Source organism: Martes martes (assembly GCF_963455335.1).
Source record: "Martes martes genome assembly, chromosome: 5".
Classification (NCBI taxonomy): Eukaryota; Metazoa; Chordata; class Mammalia; order Carnivora; family Mustelidae; genus Martes; species Martes martes.
Genome location: NC_137892.1, coordinates 63,525,796 through 63,547,191, shown reverse-complemented (window position 1 = coordinate 63,547,191; position 21,396 = coordinate 63,525,796). Strand labels below are relative to the sequence as shown.

At 38.9% G+C, this 21,396-nt stretch overlaps 1 protein-coding gene and 1 pseudogene across 3 annotated transcripts in view; one reads left to right on the top strand and one right to left on the bottom strand.

The window, feature by feature from the left end:
* TBCA (tubulin folding cofactor A) overlaps positions 1-4,640 on the bottom strand; it is a 74,667-nt gene extending 70,027 nt beyond the window's left edge. Inside the window, exon 1 of one of the 2 annotated variants that reach the window (XM_080803562.1) lies at positions 4,476-4,640. In XM_080803562.1, the coding sequence (XP_080659688.1) occupies positions 4,476-4,528 (53 nt within the window). In that variant the 5' untranslated portion in view covers positions 4,529-4,640. The remainder of the gene's footprint in view (positions 1-4,475) is intronic. The other variant, XM_080803561.1, reaches the window with a different exon arrangement.
* LOC308342884 (large ribosomal subunit protein uL23-like) overlaps positions 1-21,396 on the top strand; it is a 1,151,147-nt pseudogene that overhangs the window by 1,658 nt on the left and 1,128,093 nt on the right. The window lies entirely within an intron of this gene.

The window sequence follows — 21,396 nt, the reverse complement described above, 5'->3', positions numbered from 1 at the left end:
CAATTGCAGTGTGAATTGTCCTAGTCTCATTCTAATCTACTGGTGTCACTTTCATTTAATCAGAGGAAAACTATGGGCCAATGTCAGTGCTATTTCCAATGCCCTAACATTCTTTGTTCACGTTGGATTTTAAACCACTACCAATCTAAAATGGTTATGAAAATATATATTTAAGAAAGTATTTTTAATCACTTAATTCACTCACCAGTGGGCTAATTTAGCAAGCTTTACTGAAAATAACTTGGCTTTAAGGTTATTAAATAAACTTCATGTTAAATGCATGACAACAGTTTGTTTTTGAAAAAGTAATTCTTGTATTTACCATAAATCTAGTAAAAAATACTTCTTTTATAAACACAAATCTTACTTGGGAATTTATGGCAGACACAGATCACTGAACTGAAATACCGTATCAACATTTAAAACATTGGGCCTCTATTTTCTTCTACTTTAATGAGAGTTATTTTCTAAACCACTAACAATTTAAACTGATACAGAAAACTACTCTGGCAAGGATTCATATTTACAGGACACAGTTAAGTTTTAATTTAAGTAAGGTACTACATTCAATTCACAGTTGTATTATCAGCAAATAGCCTTCAAATAAATCATGGCACACACAACAGTGCTATGTTAGCTAGTTACAGAAGTACTAACACAAATCACCCTGCTTTAACTGACTGTTAGTCAGTTAGCACCAAAGATTCTACATCTTAGAAACCTCTCAACCCCAGGTAAATTGGGACAACTGATGCCACCAAAAAAAAAAATAAAGAAAGAAAAAATTAAAAAATATATATATATTTTTAAAAAGGGAGTGGGAGGATTTTCAGTTATGCACTGGAGAAAATAAAAATTGGAGAGGTATTTGGTAACTACCTCCTAGGGCTTCTACATTAGCTGTGACCCAGTGACAGATACCAGTAGGTCTAGCAATCTGCCTGAAACACAGATCTGTAACTTTAAAAAGCACCTGCCAGACCCGAACCCACTAATACTCATTAAATAATGACTCACATGTGAACAAAGGCTGCTGCTTGAAGAAACTGCACACATCTCTCACAGCCATAATTAGCTCTGGAAAAACAATCCTGTTACTGGGAAGGGGATATTTAAGGAGTTCTCAAGAGGTTCAGTACAAGTTAGCCTCATTGCGGTCCAACTCTTACAAGCCATTCCTAGTAACTGGACTCTTCCCTTGTTTCTAGGGTTCTAATCTCTCTCAAAATCTATTTCCAGCAATCAGATCCTTTCCCTTTGTTACCATATGAGATAACAAAGTTTCTTTAGGTCTAGGGTACCATAAGGCTTCTGCCTGTTTCTGTAGGGCCTTCCCTAAAGCCCTTAAAACTTGCTTCTAGGAGGCGCCTGGGTGGCTCAGTGGGTTAAGCCTCTGCCTTCAGCTAAGGTCATGATCTCAGGGTAGAGCTCTCTGCTCAGTGGGGAGCCTGCTTCCCCCTCTCTCTCTCTGCCTGCCTCTCTGCCTACTTATCTCTCCCTCTCTGTCAAATAAATAAAATCTTAAAAAAAAAAAAAAAAGAAAAGAAACTTGCTTCTACTTTGCTAACATGGCTGCCATCACTGGATTGCCTTTACCATTTTGCCAACACACTGAGACTCTCATATTTCATTCATTGATCTCTCTGTTGCCAAATACCATCATCTACTTACTGCCATACTCTAGTAACTTTCCATACTCTAGTAACTTTCCACCTCCCTACTCAATTTCTTACTAAAACCCACTATGGGGAACTTCTGGATCACCTGAAGTATTCTAGCAGATTGATTAGACACTAAACTCTTAAGAATTCACCCTCCCTAGGAGAGCCACCGATACTGAACTCTAGGACTAATAACTAGAATATAATTCTAATGGCTCTCAACTCCTGGAGAGAAAAACTGAAGTAACTGGTGACAGGAATGATGACTTTAAATGTCTTCTTTCAAACAGAAGTTAGGACTTCTGAAGGGAAATGAGGCGATGGGAAATTAACATCTGGCTAGAAAAAAAGGTGCTGAGAATAGATACTGGGTTTTAGCCTACTGCTTTAAAAAAACCATTGAATTTGTTCACAAAACATGTCTGAATCATAAAACTACTCAAAAAGTCTTTGAAACTAAATTTGGAGGGGAGAAACGCATAACTTTGAGGACCTTATTATTATGAAAAATTTTAAACATATACAGAGAAGAACAATGAAGCCCATTATTATCCCACCCTAACAATTATTAATATGTTGCTGCTATATCTGTGTTACCTACTTTTTTCTTTGCTGAAGTAAAATGTGTAATTTTAAAAATAGGACACTAAGACAAAAGATGGAGAGAGTCATAGTAAAATAACTTTCCAGCAAAAAATAACAGAAGAGAGACAGGGATTTAGATGGTTGTCTACCAAGGTAAAATATAAATAATGAACAGTTAAAATAGAAGTTTTAGGTTTTCTAAAGAATGTATCTTTTAGTACAACTGGGGAAGCTCTACACTAAACTATCATTAGAAAAACTATGAAAAAAAAAAACCTGTGGTAGACATTTCCAGTAATTTATAAGCAATTTGAGTAAATACGTAAATTTTAAGTAAATAGTAAATTACAAAGGGGTTTCACAAAAACGATAAATTTTTTGTACTTAAGTATGAAGAATCAAAATTGATGTTTGATAATGCTCTACTACTGAAATAAACTGAAAACTAAACTTTATTTCCATACACACTTGACAATTTTTGAAAGCCAAAAAATTTAGATTATTAATTATTTAAATGGGTGTGTTTTTTCTAGAATATGTATTATAATAACATAACTACTAGAACTAATTTTATAAACTAGTGTAGACCATTAGGATGAGAAAGGACAAGATCATACAGGTAATTAACGGAAAACTACCATTAGAAGTCATTTCTCATGACTTTTGGCCTACGCTGGTACTTCTGGCAAATAGAGTTACTAAAACGACATAAACAAAATCTAGCAAAAGTGAACAACAGAATTCTAGGGTGAGTGATAGTGCAAATTATTTATATTTTCAATTATACATGTCAATTTCCCTCCTACTTCACATATCTTTAAAAATACTCTTTTTTAGAGCACTGCAGTTTAAACAGTTGCAGATCAGAACTTTGGATCTTTTCCCTGTTCTGCCATTAACTAGCACAAGTTTAGTTTTTCTACTTTAACTTCATTAAACCTCAGCTTCTCATTTGTAAAACAGGTACACAAACAATATTATTAAGTTAACATTTACTAGCCACTTGCTATTTGCCACATACTGTGTTAAACAGCATAGCAGGCATTTCTTCCAATAGGTGCATGAGGTGGCTACTAATTCCATTGTACAGATGGGGCAACTGAGCCATGGCGCAATGTAAGGCATTCAATACATAATAAATGGCAGAATCAAGATTTGAACCCAAAGAGTCTCACTTGAGAAAAGGCTGTGCATTTAAGTACTATTCATAGAATCTTCCTACTGCCGTAACAATAAAGCTTCTAGGAAAGTACAGTGCAATCCTGTGCTAAGCCTCAGAGGCTGTATCTCAGTAAGTGAATTTATTCTTCCCTTTGCCTGTCCTTCCTCCGGTAGAAATACCAAAAAAGGGAGGAAAGGTAGGCAAAGAGGAAGAGGCCAAACGTCTAGGATCAGACATTTATTTCTACTGCAAGATAACCTGCTTCTTCTGGGGGCTGTTTATCTTTTTTTCCGAGAATGCCCCATCCAAAAGTTTAATTTCTCGGGTCTGAACCATGAAAGTCTAATAAGTACTGAAGTCTCTAACAGCACTGAGAATTACGGCCAATTACAGGACTGGCCTACCCAGGACAGTTATTTAAACAGCATCCCACAAGCTCCGGGAGAGCTTCGGGGAAGCTGCAGGGGGAGAGTTAGGCCACAGAAGTTTGATGAGTGTGCTGGAAGTTCTCAGAGACTGGGAGTCCCGCCTGCCATGTTAGATCACAGGGCCGCAACAAGGCCTCCTTTCTGACAAGGGCCCGGATTTCGGCGTCCCCTCTAAAGTTTAGAACGGGCTTGCGCTTCCACCTGAGGGCTGGTAATGAACTGATCCGCTTCCCACCAGTCAAGTTGGGCAGGGAGACCCGCGGTGCGCGCACACCGGAGGTACCACCCCAAACCGAGTCTTCTCCGCCCCCGGACCGCCGCCCCTCCACCTCCCCGGCCGCCGCTCCCGGGTCTCCCCAACCGCCGGCGCCCGAGGGGCGGGGCGCACCGACCCTCACCGCCCAACGGCTCGGTTTGTCCTGGAGAAAGGCAGGGGAGGGGCGTGTCCCGGCCCGCGGACTCAGGCTCCGACGCGTCCCTTACTGCGTCCCCGCCCTAGCCCCGCGGGCCGCCGAGACCCAGGGGAGGCCTGGAGTCCGGAGCCCATTTCGGGCCTGCGGAGGCTCCGCCCAACCTCTCGGGCCGCCATAAGGCGAAGGAGACGAGGCGCTGGCGTGTGCGCCGCTCACGGCTCCTTACCGCTTCACCACGCCGGTTTTGATCTTGATCTGCCTCACGCGAGGATCGGCCATGATCCTTCGAGCGCCGCGGAAAGGAGGGGTGGAGAGCTAGGGTAACCGTGGAGAAAGACGGCGCGTAGGAGGTGGTACTGTCGGCGTCAACGCCGCGGCCCCGCGCGCATGCGCAGACCCCGGCGCGGCCCTGCTGCGGGCCACACCGATGGGCGGGGTCGGGGCGGGTGGATCGCGGGCCTGGGGATGGTCACTCTCTGCACCTGCTGTCATCCGCTTCCACCCACTTTCCCGCTCGTGGAACCTGTCCTCGTCTCGCTTGGACAGCCTTCCTTTTAGTGTTTGAACAGCCTTTTAGTGTGGACACAAGTTACACTTTTCGCGGGCTCCACAGCCTGGGCGTTGTGGGAAACTTAAGTATTTTCTCCGGTAGATTGGTTGGCCGTGACATTGCTTTGCGAAATTATCTGCTTAATGGACAGAATGACCTAAAAATTGTATTAAGGATATTTTCGGTGTCATTATCTGGTGTCAAATGGGACAAAGTAATGTATGTTTAATGAAATAAACTACCATCATGCACTCAGTCAAGAAAATCTTTACCCTCTACCTCGGACCTTTGCAAAACATGTTTGTAGACATGTAACTCACAAAGGAAATAACTCTAGGACTTATTAAAATAATCATCACCACTTGCTTATCTTAAATATTCAACTTACAAAAATTTATGTCACATACCAAAGCTTGGGCTTGGTGGTCACACAAACCAAACGACACTGGAGTCAATTAAACGACACTGGGCACATGGGCCACTTAACCTCACTGCTGAGCCCACTGCCTTGTATGCAAAATGGAAATAATGTCCACTTTACAGAGTAGATATGAAAATTAAATCTCAGTGCCTGATGCGCAGTAGATACTCCACTTTTGACTCGTTTTATAATTTCAAACAACATGTCTGTTGCATAAAGAAGTGCACCTCCACACAGCCTCTTCCTGATGAAGTCCCCCAAAGGGTGCAGGGCAGAGCCTCCTTTGTTTTCTTATTTCTTGGTATCATCCTTCAAAGACATCTACCCTACCTGATTGTCTTTTCCATTCCCTACACTTGATTTCCTCATTCATGGCTAGCTCTGGAACACTCTCCCACCCCTGCTAGTGCAAGATCTTTACTTTAAATCCAGGATCAAAACCCACCTTCTGGAGAAAGTCTACCATGACTGATCTCTCCCTATTCAATGCTGCCTGCATGCTTTTGAATCAACCAATATTGAATTTTATTTTTAGTATATTTCTTTTAAAAATCATTGTTTGAAAGTCCTTCAAGACCCAGGTTCCATACACAGCAGATCTGAAGTTCAATAAATAATGTTAACCGACTGGTGGCACACTGAAACACAATTTCAAGTGACACAGCAAATTTATGACCTACTGGTGGGAGGGCAGGGGTGGGATTCCAAAATAAAACCAAAAAACAGCAGACTTAAACCAGCAAAATGCTATGGTTAGAAATCTAGTCAATCATTAATATTAAGTTACTGGGAACCCCTTTAAGGCAAAGAAACAACAGCAGCCAAACCCACAAACCAAAAGATTGTGCAACTATGGGGTCTGGAACTGTCAAGGATCTTCCTTCAGTTAGGCAATAAAAGCCATGTACTTTTCATAGTCTTTTTGCCTTGATTTCCAGAACTTCAGAGCTAAGTTGCATGCTGATTTGCAGGAGTTTCCCTTAGTCTAGGTTTTCTGATGTAAACACTGTCTTTTCCAACCCCAATTCCATCTCTACCCTTTTGTACTTTCTTTTCTTTATTTTAATGATTTTGTATCTGTGACTTTACTGTAAACCAGTAATTACTATAACCCAAAGGCAGCTGCTGCTGTTGCTGTGTATACCCAGGTCCATGCCCAGGCCCTTAAGGACAGTGTGTGTTTATCTGTGTCTGTCTATATTATATTGTACACTTGAGGCTATGGGTTAAGATCATGGAGTTTGGCCCCACCCTTAAGGATAAGGAATCAGGTGAAATTGTCCCTAATGTCAGGAGTTTACAGTAGTGGTTAAGAACATGAAATGTGGCCCTGACTACCTAAGGTCACATCATAGCTCTGCTTCTTACTGTGTAAAATTGGACAAGTTACTAACCTCTCTATGCCCCAGTTTTTTCCTCTTTAAAATGTGGGTGATAATAATACCCACCTCATCAGTTTGTTATAAAGCTTAAAATAAGTTAACATTTGTAAAGTGTTTAGGGTAGTGCTGGTACTTAGTAAGCCCCATACAAAGGGTTCATTAAATAATTAAGTAATCTGGGAAAGAGGTCCTAAACAGGAAACTAAGAACCCAGTAGGATGCACATTCATATGAATATAGAAATGTACAAAATGGGGCACCTGAATGGCTCAGTCAGTTGGGCATCCAACTCTTGATCTCAGCTCATGTCTTGATCTCAGGGTCGTGATTCAAACCCCATGCTAGGTTCCAAGCTGGGCTACTTTTTTAAAAAAGGAAGGAAAAAAAATAAATACAAACTATTTCTTTATGTATATGTAGATACATTTCTTTATGTATATGTACAAACTGTACATTTCTCACTGTTTGGCATCCTTTTGTTCTGCTACCCCTAAACCTTAATTGAGCTGTTTTAAAATATTCCAGCCTGGGTCTTAGGTGAACTATAGGAATGAATCCATAGGAGACTCTGTAAGGGATACATTTATCAATATTTGAGACTGAGGGTTGAGGAGATCCCCCCCAAACTGGAGGAATCTGTGAGAGCAAGAAGAGGAAAGTGTAGTTATCACCTCTCTGAGTGGCAATTCTTGCGTTGCTGATTTTGGAGGGTTGTGGTAATATTTTACTAAAGAACACTGCAGATTCCCTCACAAATAACTAGTTGTTTTCCCCATATGTTTGCAGAGCTACAAACTCAGTCTCACCATCCCTCCATGCCATTCTCTCCCAATTGACTACAAGCTTCTCAAGAGAGGCCACATACATTCATCTTAGTCTCCTCAACACCAAGCTCAATGCCTAGTTCTTAGGAGATGCATAGTAAGTATTTTCTGAGTTAAAGAAAAGTCGAATATGGGACTGAGATAGATTTCTAATTTTGACACAAACCAAAGACTGGTCATGTCTTTACCTTCCTTGAACTCTGAGACAACCTGCACTCAGTGAGACTTACAGGCCTAACATGCAGTTGCTCTGATGCTATACTTCTGTTGAGTAGAACCAAGTGGCCAACTGGAGAATACATCCCTAGAGAGATCATTTAAATAAAGGAAGTACTCCTGATAGAAGTACATTTTTGTGAAGTGCCTCTGATAATTACGTCTGGGTGCTGGTAAGATTTGAAATGTTTCCTTCATCATTAGGAATTGCATCTCTTCTAAAGAGATCTAGAAGATCCACTTTCTTCTCTGCTACTTGTACATTTTTTTCAAATTCTCTTGGTCCTCCTTCTAACTGGAGCTACTACGGTGGCATCCAGCCACACTCAGGCTTTGACCAGCATTGCAGGACTGCAATCTGGAAGCACCTTGCTTCAGGCCTAGGCCAGAGCCCCGCAGACAAGGGAGACACACATGGGAAACTTCTCAGTACACATGTGTGTACAACCCAGTACTTCAGCGGCCTATAGATCAAATGCTCCCCCTTTTTAGCTCTCCACACAGTAGACATATTTCATAAATCTCTTCAGTTGATCCCATGGAATCAAATACCAGTCACCTGTAGCAACTGACAAACTCAATAAACCACACTTGCATTTTCTTTTCCTCTTTCCCAGTTTCTTTTATCCATTCCTCACTCCTGGCCTTGGAATCACTTTCCAAGTAAGTGGGGTAGTAGTATGCTGCACTTGGGAATACTATTCTGGCAGATTAATCAGGTGAAGCAGAACACAGCGGCTTTGAGTGCGGCACAGAGCAAGAGTGGGGTTCTGCATCTAGTTTGGGCTGCAGGACAAGCTCCCCTACTATTTGCGGCACACAAACCAGGAGATTCAATGATGCTGACGCATCTCATGGCTAAGGATACTGTGTGGAGTCTCTGGTAAACCCGAAGAGCAGAAAGGCATATAGGTCATGCCTGTTGTGGCAGAGAAATACTCACGTTTTGAAAGACAACCCAGAAACACTGTGGGCCCTAGGAGAGACTTACAATTAATAATGTGCCACCAAGAAATTAAAGGGACGAAGCCACCAATTATCAGAGGAGTGTTATTGGATTCATTATGGGTGGGCATAATAGTAATCCATTGTGCAAAAATGGTACATCTCGGATTGAGCCTGGGCAGATCCAGAAGTTACCTGTGAATTCCTAGGACCTCTAGTTCTGTTAGTTTTACCAATACATCTCCTTCAACTCTATGGCTTCCCTGGGTGCTCCCTTCAACCAAAGTTTTGTGATGGAGAAAGGAAATATGGACCTCATCCACAGATGGGTCAGTACAATAAGTAGATGTTAACTCTATAGGTACTGCTGCTGCATGATAGCCCAGTTAGAGGTTGCCCTAAAGGACACTTGGAAAGAGAAATCTTCCTGCTGCAAAGTGGCTAACGGAGCACTTGGTCAGTGGCTTTATATTGAGGGTGAGATAACTTTTGAGGTACTTTGTTATGCAGCAACAGATAACTAATACAGAGACTATGCACAGACTCCTTTTCCCAGAGGCTGACCTAGCTGCTGCCATTGGTGAACGTCTAACCTACCAGCAGTAGAGACCAATACTGAGCCCTTGATATGGCGCCATTCCAGGAGAAGACTATCTGGTTGAAAGCTTGATTACATAAGACCCGTTTCTCCCTGGAATGTACAGTGTGGCAACCATGAGAGTACAGTGTTCAGGTCTACCTTTAAGAGAAACTTCAGTGTGAAGCATAGTTAACTGTCAGGCTTGAGCTTCTACACCTTTGGATCCATGTATTTACTCCAAGGACATGCTTCTCTCCCAGCCAGTTACTAAGCACAGCAGTGGTATCAGAGCTAGATGATTCCTGTCCGAGGTGGGATTCCTCTAATGGGAAACCTTTGCTCAGGAACGCCCCATCAGCCTGGGAGGACTTCACAAGAACTTCGCTGAAGTCTAAAGCTCTTTCTACCCAAACTTTCATTCCTTCCTTTTCACAGGTGTCAGACCAGATCTGTATTGCAGTCTGAAGCTTCTCCCAGCTCATGTCCTTCACACGTGTTTCCTTCAATAGATCCTTGCATGTCTAATCCTATCTTGGTTTCTTCTTCTTAAAGGATCTAAACTGACATAGACAGTGATCTATCCTTACCAGAATTGACATTTACTCCAGACAGGGATTTGCTTATTGACAGAGTATCACCCTCAACATTGCCTGAGATTAAAAGAAGTATAATAATGGGACCACAGAATCCTCTGATCTTACCATATGATTCATCACCTAGAAGCAACCAGTTTAACAGAAAGATAGAATAACCTGCTAAAGACTCAGCTAATGTTACAAATTGGTTGGGGCTTCATTCCCCAGGATATGACATATGCACTGAATAGCTGATATACTCTACCTCAATACATAGAATACATAGAATGGAACCAAGAAACCAACTGATGGAAATAGGATAGCTACCTTTTACCATCACATGCAGTAAACTGCTTGTGGTATTTGTTCTTATTGTCCATATCATCTTAGGCTCTATTAAAGTTCTTGATTCCATGGAGAATGCTTCCACTATAGGAAATAGTAAAAATTCTACTGAATTTGAAGCTATGGCTACTATTGGATACTACTATACTATTGCTTTGGGCTCCTTATGTCAGTGGACTACTAGGTCCCTCTCCCCACCAAAAGAAAGAACTTACTCTACTGGTAGTGGAAATTGATCCCAAATACCATGAGGATCTAGGGTTATGACTTCATAGGAGATGTAGGGAAGAATGTGTTTGGAACTTAGGGCATTCCCTAGGGGTGTTTTCTTAAGCCATTACGTTTTTGGTAATTGTCACAGCAGCAGTGGGAAACTAATATACCAATTGTCAACTGATGTCACCTGTGACCCAGTCTTCCTTTCTTTCCCAGTGTTTCTACTAATCCAAGAGGGTTGGCCAGGGCATTAGATGTATCACTTCTGGCTGAACACATGACTTCTTAGGAATTCATGGAGGAAGGTCTGGTTGCAGCTCACCATGCATTGGGCCCTACCCAAGATGATCTGACAGAGTGTCATATGGTGAACATATACATGACCCATGACCACAAATTCTTCGGCAAATATCAATACAAATGCTCGCATATGCTTTCTAAAAGATATGCACAAGAATGCTCAGGTACGATTATTTATAATAGCAAAAAACCAGAAACAACACAATTCTTGGCTTGCTTTTTCACCGTTTGGGTGGCATATTGGATGAACAGAAGTTCTCAATTTCAGATTTTGATTTTAGCAATCCAGTTATGACATTTTTCCCTTTATGGTGTGTGTTCTTCATACCCTATTTAAGAAATCTTTGCCTACATACAAGGTCATAAAGATATTATCTTGTCTTTTTTTTCTTTTTCTTTAAGATTTTATTTATTTATTTGACACAGAGAGAGATCACAAGCAGGCAGAGAGGCAGGCAGAGGGAGAGGAGGAAGCAGGCTCCCTGCCAAGCAGAGAGCCCGGTGCAGGGCTTGATCCCAGGACCCTGAGATCTTGACCTGAGCCGAAGGCAGAGGCTTAACCCACTGAGCCACCCAAGCGCCCCTATCTTGTCTTTTATTATAGGTGATTTTTTTTATCTTTCACACATTTACACCCACATTCCACTAGAATTCATTTGTGTGTGGTGCGAAGTACAAGTCAATAGTAAATTTTTTACCATATGAATTCATCACTTTTTAAAGCCTTCCCCATACTGTACTTCCTGCTCTATTTATAAATTATTAGTAGCATCTATAATAGACACTACTAACTGGTCTACCCAACGTTCATTCCCCAAACCCTTCTTCCTTGCCTGCTCCATTGCAAGGCCTATTTTCTCAACTTCCCTTGTGACTAGAGGACTCCAGGTACACAGTTCTGGACAATTACATATAAGTGGGACATGTAGGTAGTTGCTGGAATTGATTTGGATATCTTGATAAGAGCAGTAAAGACAGGGATCTGCCCTATTCATGAAAGTAGATGAAAGTAGATGGAGGGGTGCCTGGGTGGCTCAGTGGGTTAAGCCTATCTCTTCGGCTCAGGTCAAGATTTCAGGGTTCTGGGATCAATTCCTGCATCAGGCTCTCTGCTAGTCAAGAGCCTACTTCCCCCTGCCCCCTGCCTCCCGCCTCTCAGCTTACTTGTGATTGCTCTCTCTCTCTCCCCCCACCCCGTCAAATAAATAAATAAATAAATCTTTTTTAAAAAAGTAGATGGAGTAACTGAAATTAAAACATCCATCTTTCAATCATAAGGGAAAGATAAAATTTTCAGAGACACCATCCTGACATCACCAAGCTACTGTCTCAGAACCAAAATCAAAACCAAAACCAGCAGCCGTACATTGCTACTCAGGTGATAAAAACAAATCCTTATGTATTTATGCTATTCTTTATGGGTTTTCTCTTACTAGCAGTCCAAAGGACTTTCTAACTAATACAAAATCCATTAGAATTCCATGGATATGTCTCTGCTGGGGAGAGGGGAAGATATAACCATTGGATATTTGGAATATGCCTATGAAAACAAAAATATCTCCAACTGTGGCTTCCATAATGTGTTGTGTTCTCATTGTATACATGTAGTAAACATGTAACTTAAATGGCCACAGGTCACAGAGTATGAATGTTGGATGGCTACATGTTTTAGACAATAAAAATTCTCCACAGGCATCGAGAGAATATAATCCTTTTGTCAGTGACTTAGAGAGGGCCCTATTTACAGCTGAACAGGTATCTGATATAACAATTCATTGTTCTGACACATATTGCAATCATGATGTGCAGTTTTTAATGCATCATGTTACATTAGCTAGCCATAGTCTAATACCGTGTAACATAAATTTTGCCAAAAGGAATGACATTACATGACACTGACTTTTAAAAGACACACACTATTTTTTCAGATCACATACCTTTTATCCATGAGTGCCCAATTCAAAAATCAAGCTGGCAGACAAAAGTGGAGTGAATGTGTAGCCTCAAAGCAGCATATTTATCTTGAGTAGTTTTGCACATTTCTACCTGTAGTCAATGATTCCATTCCATTTTTATGTTGAAATGCATGAGCAACATTAATGGACCTTTTTTTGTCACCTGAAGTAAGACTTTTATTCAGGGTCAATCAAGAGAGACCTGAAAGGTGTTTTTGGATTTCACGCTATGGGTAAAGTCTTTTTATGTGTTTATCATGAGCTCTATGACTGTTCTATTTGAAACTACCACAAAATATTTATGATTGCTTTATTTTTATCCTATCTATGACTCTTTATTCTTTTCAATAAGATCTCTTCCTTAGGTGTGAAACATTTTCAGTTGTCATTATGTATTCTTTTTTGATAGCAATAGGAAATGTAACACAAAAAAGATAAGGATTTTGGACAACAGATTACAGTTTTTACATTACCAAAAGAATACTCTAAATACTGGTTCACAAAGATTCATTCATAGAGGTTTTTAAATTTAACTTATTTACTTTTTAAAAAATATCTTCCAACAGAGTTTTTCTTATTGTAGTAAACTATGTAAGGCTTAAAGAATTCTTCTTAGTTTATAAACCTAACTTTAAAAAAAAAAATCTGTTAAAGCTTACTAGGATTCTGCAGGGTAGTCTGGCAAGAGGAAGGCAGACTTTTTGAAATAGGTTTTTCCCCCCAATATTTTAAAGTAACATAAAGATATTACTTCTTAATTGAAGATAGAAATTTCATTCAAACTTCTACAACTCCCAATTCTAACATTACTACTCTAATATTTAATTATTATGTTGTTATTTAATTATAACCACAATTATTTCTCTTCCCTTATTACCATATTTTTTGTACATGATGTGTGGGTGTGATTGCCATTTAATCATATAATTGAGATTCTTAAGAATTCTTTTCCTAAAAGAGTTACATGCTTCCAAATGATTTGGAAACTTTAGAGCTTTCCACATAAGAAATCCAAATAATGGAATTCAATACAGTTGAACTCAGCACAACAAATGAAAGTCTATATGACACCAAGTAACTGATTTTCCCCCCACTTTTTACTCAAATGTTTTGGCATTCAGCCATGCAGTGAAGATCCTGAAATGATTAAAATCAAGGATTTAGAACTTGGCTAAGATACATTCTTACTGGATAAATGTCAGTAACTAATTCTGAGACTTCATTTCCTCAACTATAGTGTGGAGATGAAATATCTGTCACACAACAGGTGCCTGGGTGGCTCAGTCAGTTAAACATCTGCCTTCAGCTCAGGTTATAATCCCAGGGTCCTGGGATCGAGCCCCGCATCGGGCCCTCTGCTCAGCAGGAGCCTTCTTCCTCTCCCTCTGCCCACCCTACCACCACTCATGCTCTCCTTTGCTCACTTTGCTCTCTGTCTCAAATAAATAAAAAATCTTTAAAATATCTGTCACATGGGGTTGCGGTTGTTGTGAAAATTATTTAAGACTACATATATAAAGGATCTAGTACAATGCCTGGCACATTGTAAGTACTCAATAAATGGTAACTATTATAATTATCCTTGCTCATGTAGGCAAAGAAAAAATTATCCAGAATTGATGTTATTTAGTAAAATAATAAATCTTTAAAATAATAATTTATGATAATAAAAATAAATGGTGGAGCAAGTTTATTTTTTTCAATGAACTTGCAAAGAATTCTCATAGAAACCACTACTTATCTATAAGTGAAGGTTTAAATTGAGATATGAATATCATAGGACTGATTTTCTGCAAACAGTAAGTGAAAGGAATCCTCACAAGTCAAATCTATTATTGATAATTTGCAATATCAAAATATCCTTGAAATGAATACATTTAAAATATTCCACGGTGCATCTGGGTGGCTCAGTTGGTTAAGCATCAGACTCTAGGATGTTGTTCTAATTGTTTAACAGATTAAATAACACTGGCATAAATAAAATAAACGGTAGGTTTACTTTGCTCTATTAGGTTCCAGAAGCCTAGATCCCTCTGAGTTGTTCCATGCATGCTCTAGGATGCTGCCCTCTCCTGCATGTTCCCAGATGGCTCACATTCCAGCCTCACTTTCCATGTAAGGGCACAAACTGGAAGATACTTGAAAATGCTTCTGATCACATCCCCATTGGCTGGAATTTAGTTATACGGCCACACCTACTTACAAGAGAGGAGGAAAAATACAGCCTCCAGTTGGGCTGCCTTGTGTCCATTGTGTCCCATTAAAAGTCAAGGATTCTATTACTAAAAAAGAAGGAAGAAGAAATATTTGAGGATAAGTAGAAGTCTCTGTCACAGGCCTGCTTTGGAATACAAAATATCCCTGATTCCACTTGTTTCAGTGTATACTTGGGAAAGAGAGATATGTAGGTTGGAGGCAATGTGCATGCCTTGTAATCACAGGCCTTTACCAATCACCACACTTTCTTGATTATTGCAACTTTGTAGTAAGTCTTGATATCAGATAGTATGAGTCTTTTGTTGTTCTTTTTCAAAAATTTTTTGGCCCTTTGAATTCACTGGCTTTTACATCTAAATTCAGAATCTGCTTGCTGTTATCTACAAAAATTCCTGCTGGGAATTTGATTGGGATCACATAAAATCTATAGATCAATTTGAGGGAAATTGACAAGTTAACAATATGGAGCCTTAGAATTCATGGATACAACATATATCTCCCTTGACTTCTTTCATTTGTATTTTATAGTTTTTAGTATATAGATTCTGCATGTATTTTGTAGTATTTACAAAATAGTTCCTTTTCTGTGTGTGCTCTCATAAATTTTAAAAATTCCAATTTTGAATTGTTTACTGGCAAATATATAAAAACCACCTGAATTTTTATATATTGTTTTTGTATCCTGTAATATTGCTAAAATCATTTATTAGTTCTGGAACCTTTTGTTTTGTTTTGTTTTGTTTTTTAGATTCCATGAATTTTCCTACATGAACAATCATGTCCTTTGCCAATAGAGACAGTTTCTATCTTCTTTTCTACATCCTGCCCTTATTTTTTATCTTACCATTCAGGTTTTCTTTTTTAACCATTAAGCAAGATGTAGTTATTTTGCAGATGCTCTTTATCAAGTTCAAGAAATTCCTTCCTACTCCTAGTTTTCTGAGAGTTTTGCTCATTAATGGATGTTCAATTTTGTCAAATTCTTTTTCATTTTTTGCATCTATTGAGATGATAGTGTGGATTTCCTACTTTAGTCTGTTAATATGGTGAATTACAATGATTGATTTTCAACTAATAAGTTGAAATTATAAGTTGAATCAGCCTTGCAGTCCTGGAATGAATATCACTTGGTCATGATGTATTATCTTTTTTACATATTCCTAGATCTTATTTTCTAACATGGTGTTGAGGGATATTTGTCTGTAGCTTTCCTTTCTTATCTTTTTCTGCTTTAGATAATGGGGTAATTCTGGCCCCATTAAAATAGCTTTTCCACCTTCTCCTATGTTCCAGGAAAAAATAAGTAGGAATGGAATTAAAATTAGGTAGAAATTTTTCTCTTTAAGTGTTTGGTAGAATTCACCAGTGAAACCATCTGAGCCTAGAATTTTGTTGTTGTTGTTGGAAGATTTTTAACTATAAATTCAATTTCTTTACTAGGTATAGGACTATTCACATTACCAAATTCTTGCATTTTGGTAGTCTGTGTTTTTCAGTGGAATCATAAAATATATGACCTTTTGAATATGACTTCTTTCTCTTGGCATAATGGTTCAAGGCTCATCCACGTTGTACTATATATTAGTATTTCATTCCTTTTTAAGGCTGAAAAATATTCCACTGTATAAATGTGCCATATTTTGTTTATCCACTCATCAGCTAATGAATATTACAGTTGTTTCTCTTTTTGGCTATTATGAATAATACAGATATAAATATTCATGTACAAGTATTTGTTTGAATATGTGTTTTCAATATCTTTTCTCTTTTTATACCTCACCGGTCTGGCTATATGTTTATCAATTTTTCATTCCTTTCAAAGAGCTGGCATTTGGCTTCATTGATTTTTCTCTATCATTTTTTTTCTATTTTTAATATCACTGAGTTCTGTTCTTATCTTTACATATTGGCTTTATATGCTGGGAAACTGCTAAACTCACTTATTTATCTTAGAAGCTTTTTATTCTGATTGCTTTTTGTTTAATTTAATCTTCTTGGTTTTATAAGGGGGAAGGTCAGATTATTGTTTTGAAACTTTCCTTTTGTTTCTAATATGAGCATTTTTAATATAAGTATATTAACATTTTTTTCTATTAGCATTTTTTAGGAAAAAGATTAATTTTATTTTTTTAAGTTTTTATTTAAATCCCAGTTAGCTAATATACACTGTAATGTTAGTTTCAGGTGTACAATATAGTGATTCAACAATTCCATACATCACCTTTAATATAAGCATTTTCTAATATGAGCATTTATAAGTGCTACAAATTTCCATCTAAACACTAATTTAACTGTAGCTCACAAATTTTGTTCCATTTTTATTTTTACTCAGAGCAACATTTTCCAATTTCCCTTGAGATTTCCTCTTCGACCTGTGGATTATTTAGAAATGTGTTATTTGGGGATTTTCCAGATTATCTTTCTGTTACTGGTTTCTAATTTAATTCTCTTATAACAGAAAACACACTTAGTATAAATTCCAATGTTTTTAAATGTGTTAAGGTATATTTCATAGCCCAGAGTATGGTCTATCTTGGTGAAAGTTCCTTTTGCACTTACAAAGAATTGTATATTTGGAGTGCCTGGGTGGCTCAGTAGACTCAATATGCTTAGTAGTCAGAGCGTCTGACTCTTGATTTGGGCTCAGGTCATAATCTCAGGGTTGTAAGATCCAGCACTGCATTGGGCTCCATGCTGGATGTGGAGACTATTTAGGAGTTTCTCTCTCTCCCTCTCCCTCTGCCCTACCCCCTCTCTAAAAACAAAACAAAACAAAATAAAAAAACAAAAACAAAGAATGTGTATTCTTGTATCATGGAATGGCATATTCTATAACTGTCAATTAGATCCAGTGACTTGATGGTATTGGGCATTTTTTTATACCCTTGTCGAATTTCTTCCTATTAGTTCTATTTATTACAAAGAGAAGAGTGTTATAGTCTTCTACCATTATTGTATGGTAGTTATGAAGCTCTGTTGTTAGGTGCATTCACATTTAAGACTGTTACCTCTTTTTGGTATATTAACTCTTTTATTAACCTGCAATGTCTCCCTTTATCCTTGGCAATTTTCTGTGCTCTGAACTGTGCTTTGTCTTATATTAGTATATTCGTTCCCTCTTTCTTTTGATAGTGTTTGTACAGTATAACTTACTCTATCCTTTCACTTTAATTACATTTGAAATGAGTTACTTCTTCCTGAAGTACCAGGTTCTGGGGAACAGGAGACACTGCACTGTGGGACCTCTTCTTCATAAAGCCACTACTTCCAAGGGCAGGAGATGCAGCTGACTTTCCTAACACAGAGAAACAGACACAGCAATGGACAGAATGAAGAGACAGAGGAATATGTCCCAAGTGAAAGAGCAGAACAAAATCCCATCCAGAGACCTAAACAAAATGGAGATGAGTAATATGTCTGATAGTGAATTTAAAGTAATGCTCATAAAGATGCTCACTAGAATTGAGAAAGGAGTGCAGAACCTCCATGAGACTCCCCCACCCCCACCCCAGGAGACAACAGACATTAAAAAAAAAAACAAAAAACCCAATTAGAGCTATTGGACTCACTGAATAGAAATAAAAGTAGACCACCTGGAATACATAGCAAACAAGAGGAAGTAGAAGAATGGATCAACCACCTGGAAGACAGAGTCATGGAAAGTAATCTTGTGAGCAGATGAGGGGAAAAATATGCAAAATGAGAATAGACCCAGGGAACTCAGCGACACAGTCACATGATAGGGATCTCAGAAGGAGAAGAGTGAGAAAAGGGGGCAGAAGACTTGTCTGAAGAAATAATTGCTGAAAACTTCTTGAATCTGGGGGAAGAAAGAGAAATCCTGATCCAGAAGGCAGAGAAAGCCCCCAAGAAAACCAACCCAAAGAGGTCTGCTCCAAGACTCAAAGTAAATAAGATGTACAAAAGTAGTGATGAAGAGAGAATTTTAAAAGCAGCAAAAGAAAGGAAAGCAGTGACATACAAGGGAAACCCCATATGGCTATCACTGGGTTTTTCAGTAGAAACTCGGTAGGCCAGAAGGGAACAGCATGATAAATTCCAACTGCTAAAAGGAAAAAATCTACAGCCAAGAATACTCTATTCAGCAAGGCTTTCACTTAAGATAGAAGAAGAGATAGAGTGTCCCAGAAAAACAAAAAGCAAAATCTACCACATCCTTGTCACACATGATGCCATCAGCCTGTGGGTCCCATATTCACAGTCCTGCCAACCTCCTGCCCAAATCAGCATGCACGGCCTGCCACCTGCTCAATGCCGAGTCAATATGCCTTCACCTCAGATTGCTAAGGGCTCAAACTAGCACTCTTCCCCTCAAATTCCAGCCCCTGTGCTCAAGTTCATGCACAAAAGTGGGCATAACTATAATAGCAGAATGAAGCAACCCAAACAATGACACTAATTCTATGGAATATATAATGGATAAAAGGAGTGTGCTAGGCTGAGAACATCACCAACAAGCACATCAAAGAACAATATATACAGCATGATTCTGGCTAGTAAAATAAACAAACCTAGGGCACCTGGGTGGCTCAGTGGTTAAGTGACTGCCTTCGGCTCAGGTCATGATCCCGGAGTCCTGGGATCGAGTCCCGCATGGGGCTCCCAACTCCACGGGGAGTCTGCTTCTCCCTCTCACCTTCTCCTCGCTCATCCTCTCTCTCACTGTCTCTCTCTCAAATAAATAAATAAAATCTTTTAAAAAATAAATAAACAAATAAAAATAAAAAATAAAATAAACAAACCTGGGAAAAATAAAACAAGATGAAATAAGAGAGGGAGACAAACCATAAGAGATTCTTATCTTGGGAAACAAACTGAGGGTGGCAGGAGGGGAGAGGGGATGGGCGAGATAACTAGGTGATGGGCATTAAGGGGGACGTTTGATGGAATGAGCATTGAGTGTTCTATGCAACTGATGAATCACTCAACTCTACCTCTGAAACTAATAATATGCTATATGTTAATTAATTGAATTTAAATTAAAAAAGGAAACCCTTTCCCCCAAAAGAGTTGGATGCTTAACTGACTGAGCTACCCAGGCACCCCTCAAACTGGGACATCCTAAACAGATCCAAAGCATGTATGTTCCTGAGCAATATTCAACATTCTAAGCCAGAATAATTACACAAAGCCACAATTTTTAAATCCCAGTTTTAGTTTAAGCCTCAGGACTGGCTTACTTCTTTGAAATACCAGCAAAACTATTTCTTCTTTTGGAGGCAATTTTGGCTATAAACTATTCAAAACATGTCCCTGAGTTGTTCTTCCTTTGCCCTTCAGGCAGCCCCATGACCCTCCCAGAAGTAAGCAATTGTTGAGCCATGCTCTTTTCCTCTAGATTATCCTTCAAGTCTCTCCTCAAGGCAAAAATAATAACCTTTTGACATGTCAGCTGTAAGAAAGTCCTAAAATAAGCACTCAATACTATGGACACAATCATTTGACATCATTCCAGTAAATCCATCTTTGGGCTATGCAGCTTGTTTTACTGTAATGGTGTTATTTTGGGATTTATTGGCATCCAGAACTAAGAAAAAGATATAAGAGCACTTTGAGCAACTGCTCAGTTATGGAGAATGGGAGAAAAATCAAACAGCTACAAAATGTGCCACTAAATATATTGTTCATTTATTTCTTCTAGTTTTCTTCCTCTTTTGACAAATTGTTTGATATGCGCTCATCTTGTTTTTGTTTTTTGCAAATCATATACAGATTCTTAGACATGAGTAAATATCTTCTTGCCAATTTCAATAAAAGAAAGGGCAGGAAAATTGCAGCTCATACACATATCTGTATCATTCAAGTTACAGTCAAGAGACAGAAACCATACCAGTTACTAGAATAGAGAAAATATAATTGCTATCTAGGTATAAAGTTGTTAACTAAGTAAATGAAAGAGCAAGAAGAAGTGTCACAGAGGGAGCAACTACAAGAGCACTTCCCACCCCTAGAACTGGGGAACAAAGGAAAGAAATTGGAATTAGTAAAAATTAGGAACTCAGAGGAGGAAGGTGACCTCTGAAGTGAGGGCACCAGGCAGCCTACACAGGTATCTCTGAGACAGCAGAATGCATTTGGTTCTGCAACACTGGGAACAACAGGCTGGATTAAGCTGCTTATGGGAAGGCATGTTGGGATAAAGAAGTGGTGCTAAGGTGATGCTCACAGAAACAGGCAACATTCAGGAAGCAGAGGAAGGCTCCAGTTCCTTCTTCTTCCTCTAGCATTACAGGCTCCCTGACAACATAGAAATAGCATTCTTATCATTCTAGACCAGCATCAAAATGTATAGAAGGGTGTGTTTGGATGTGAGAGACAAAAATAACAACTGAGAGAATATTTCAACAGCTTATTCAAATTGCACTTAAAATTGTATGTAGGTATGTATGTATGCATTTATTTAGTGATTCATCATTTACATATAACACCCAGTGCCCATCATAACAAGTGTTATCCTTAATCAAATTGCACTTATTTTTTTTAATTTTTGAAAGATTTTATTTATTTGAGAGACAGAAAGCAAGAGACAGAGCATGAGCTGAGGGGTGGGGGAAGGAGAGAGGCAGTGGGGAGGGGTAGAGGGGGAGGGAGAGGGAGAAG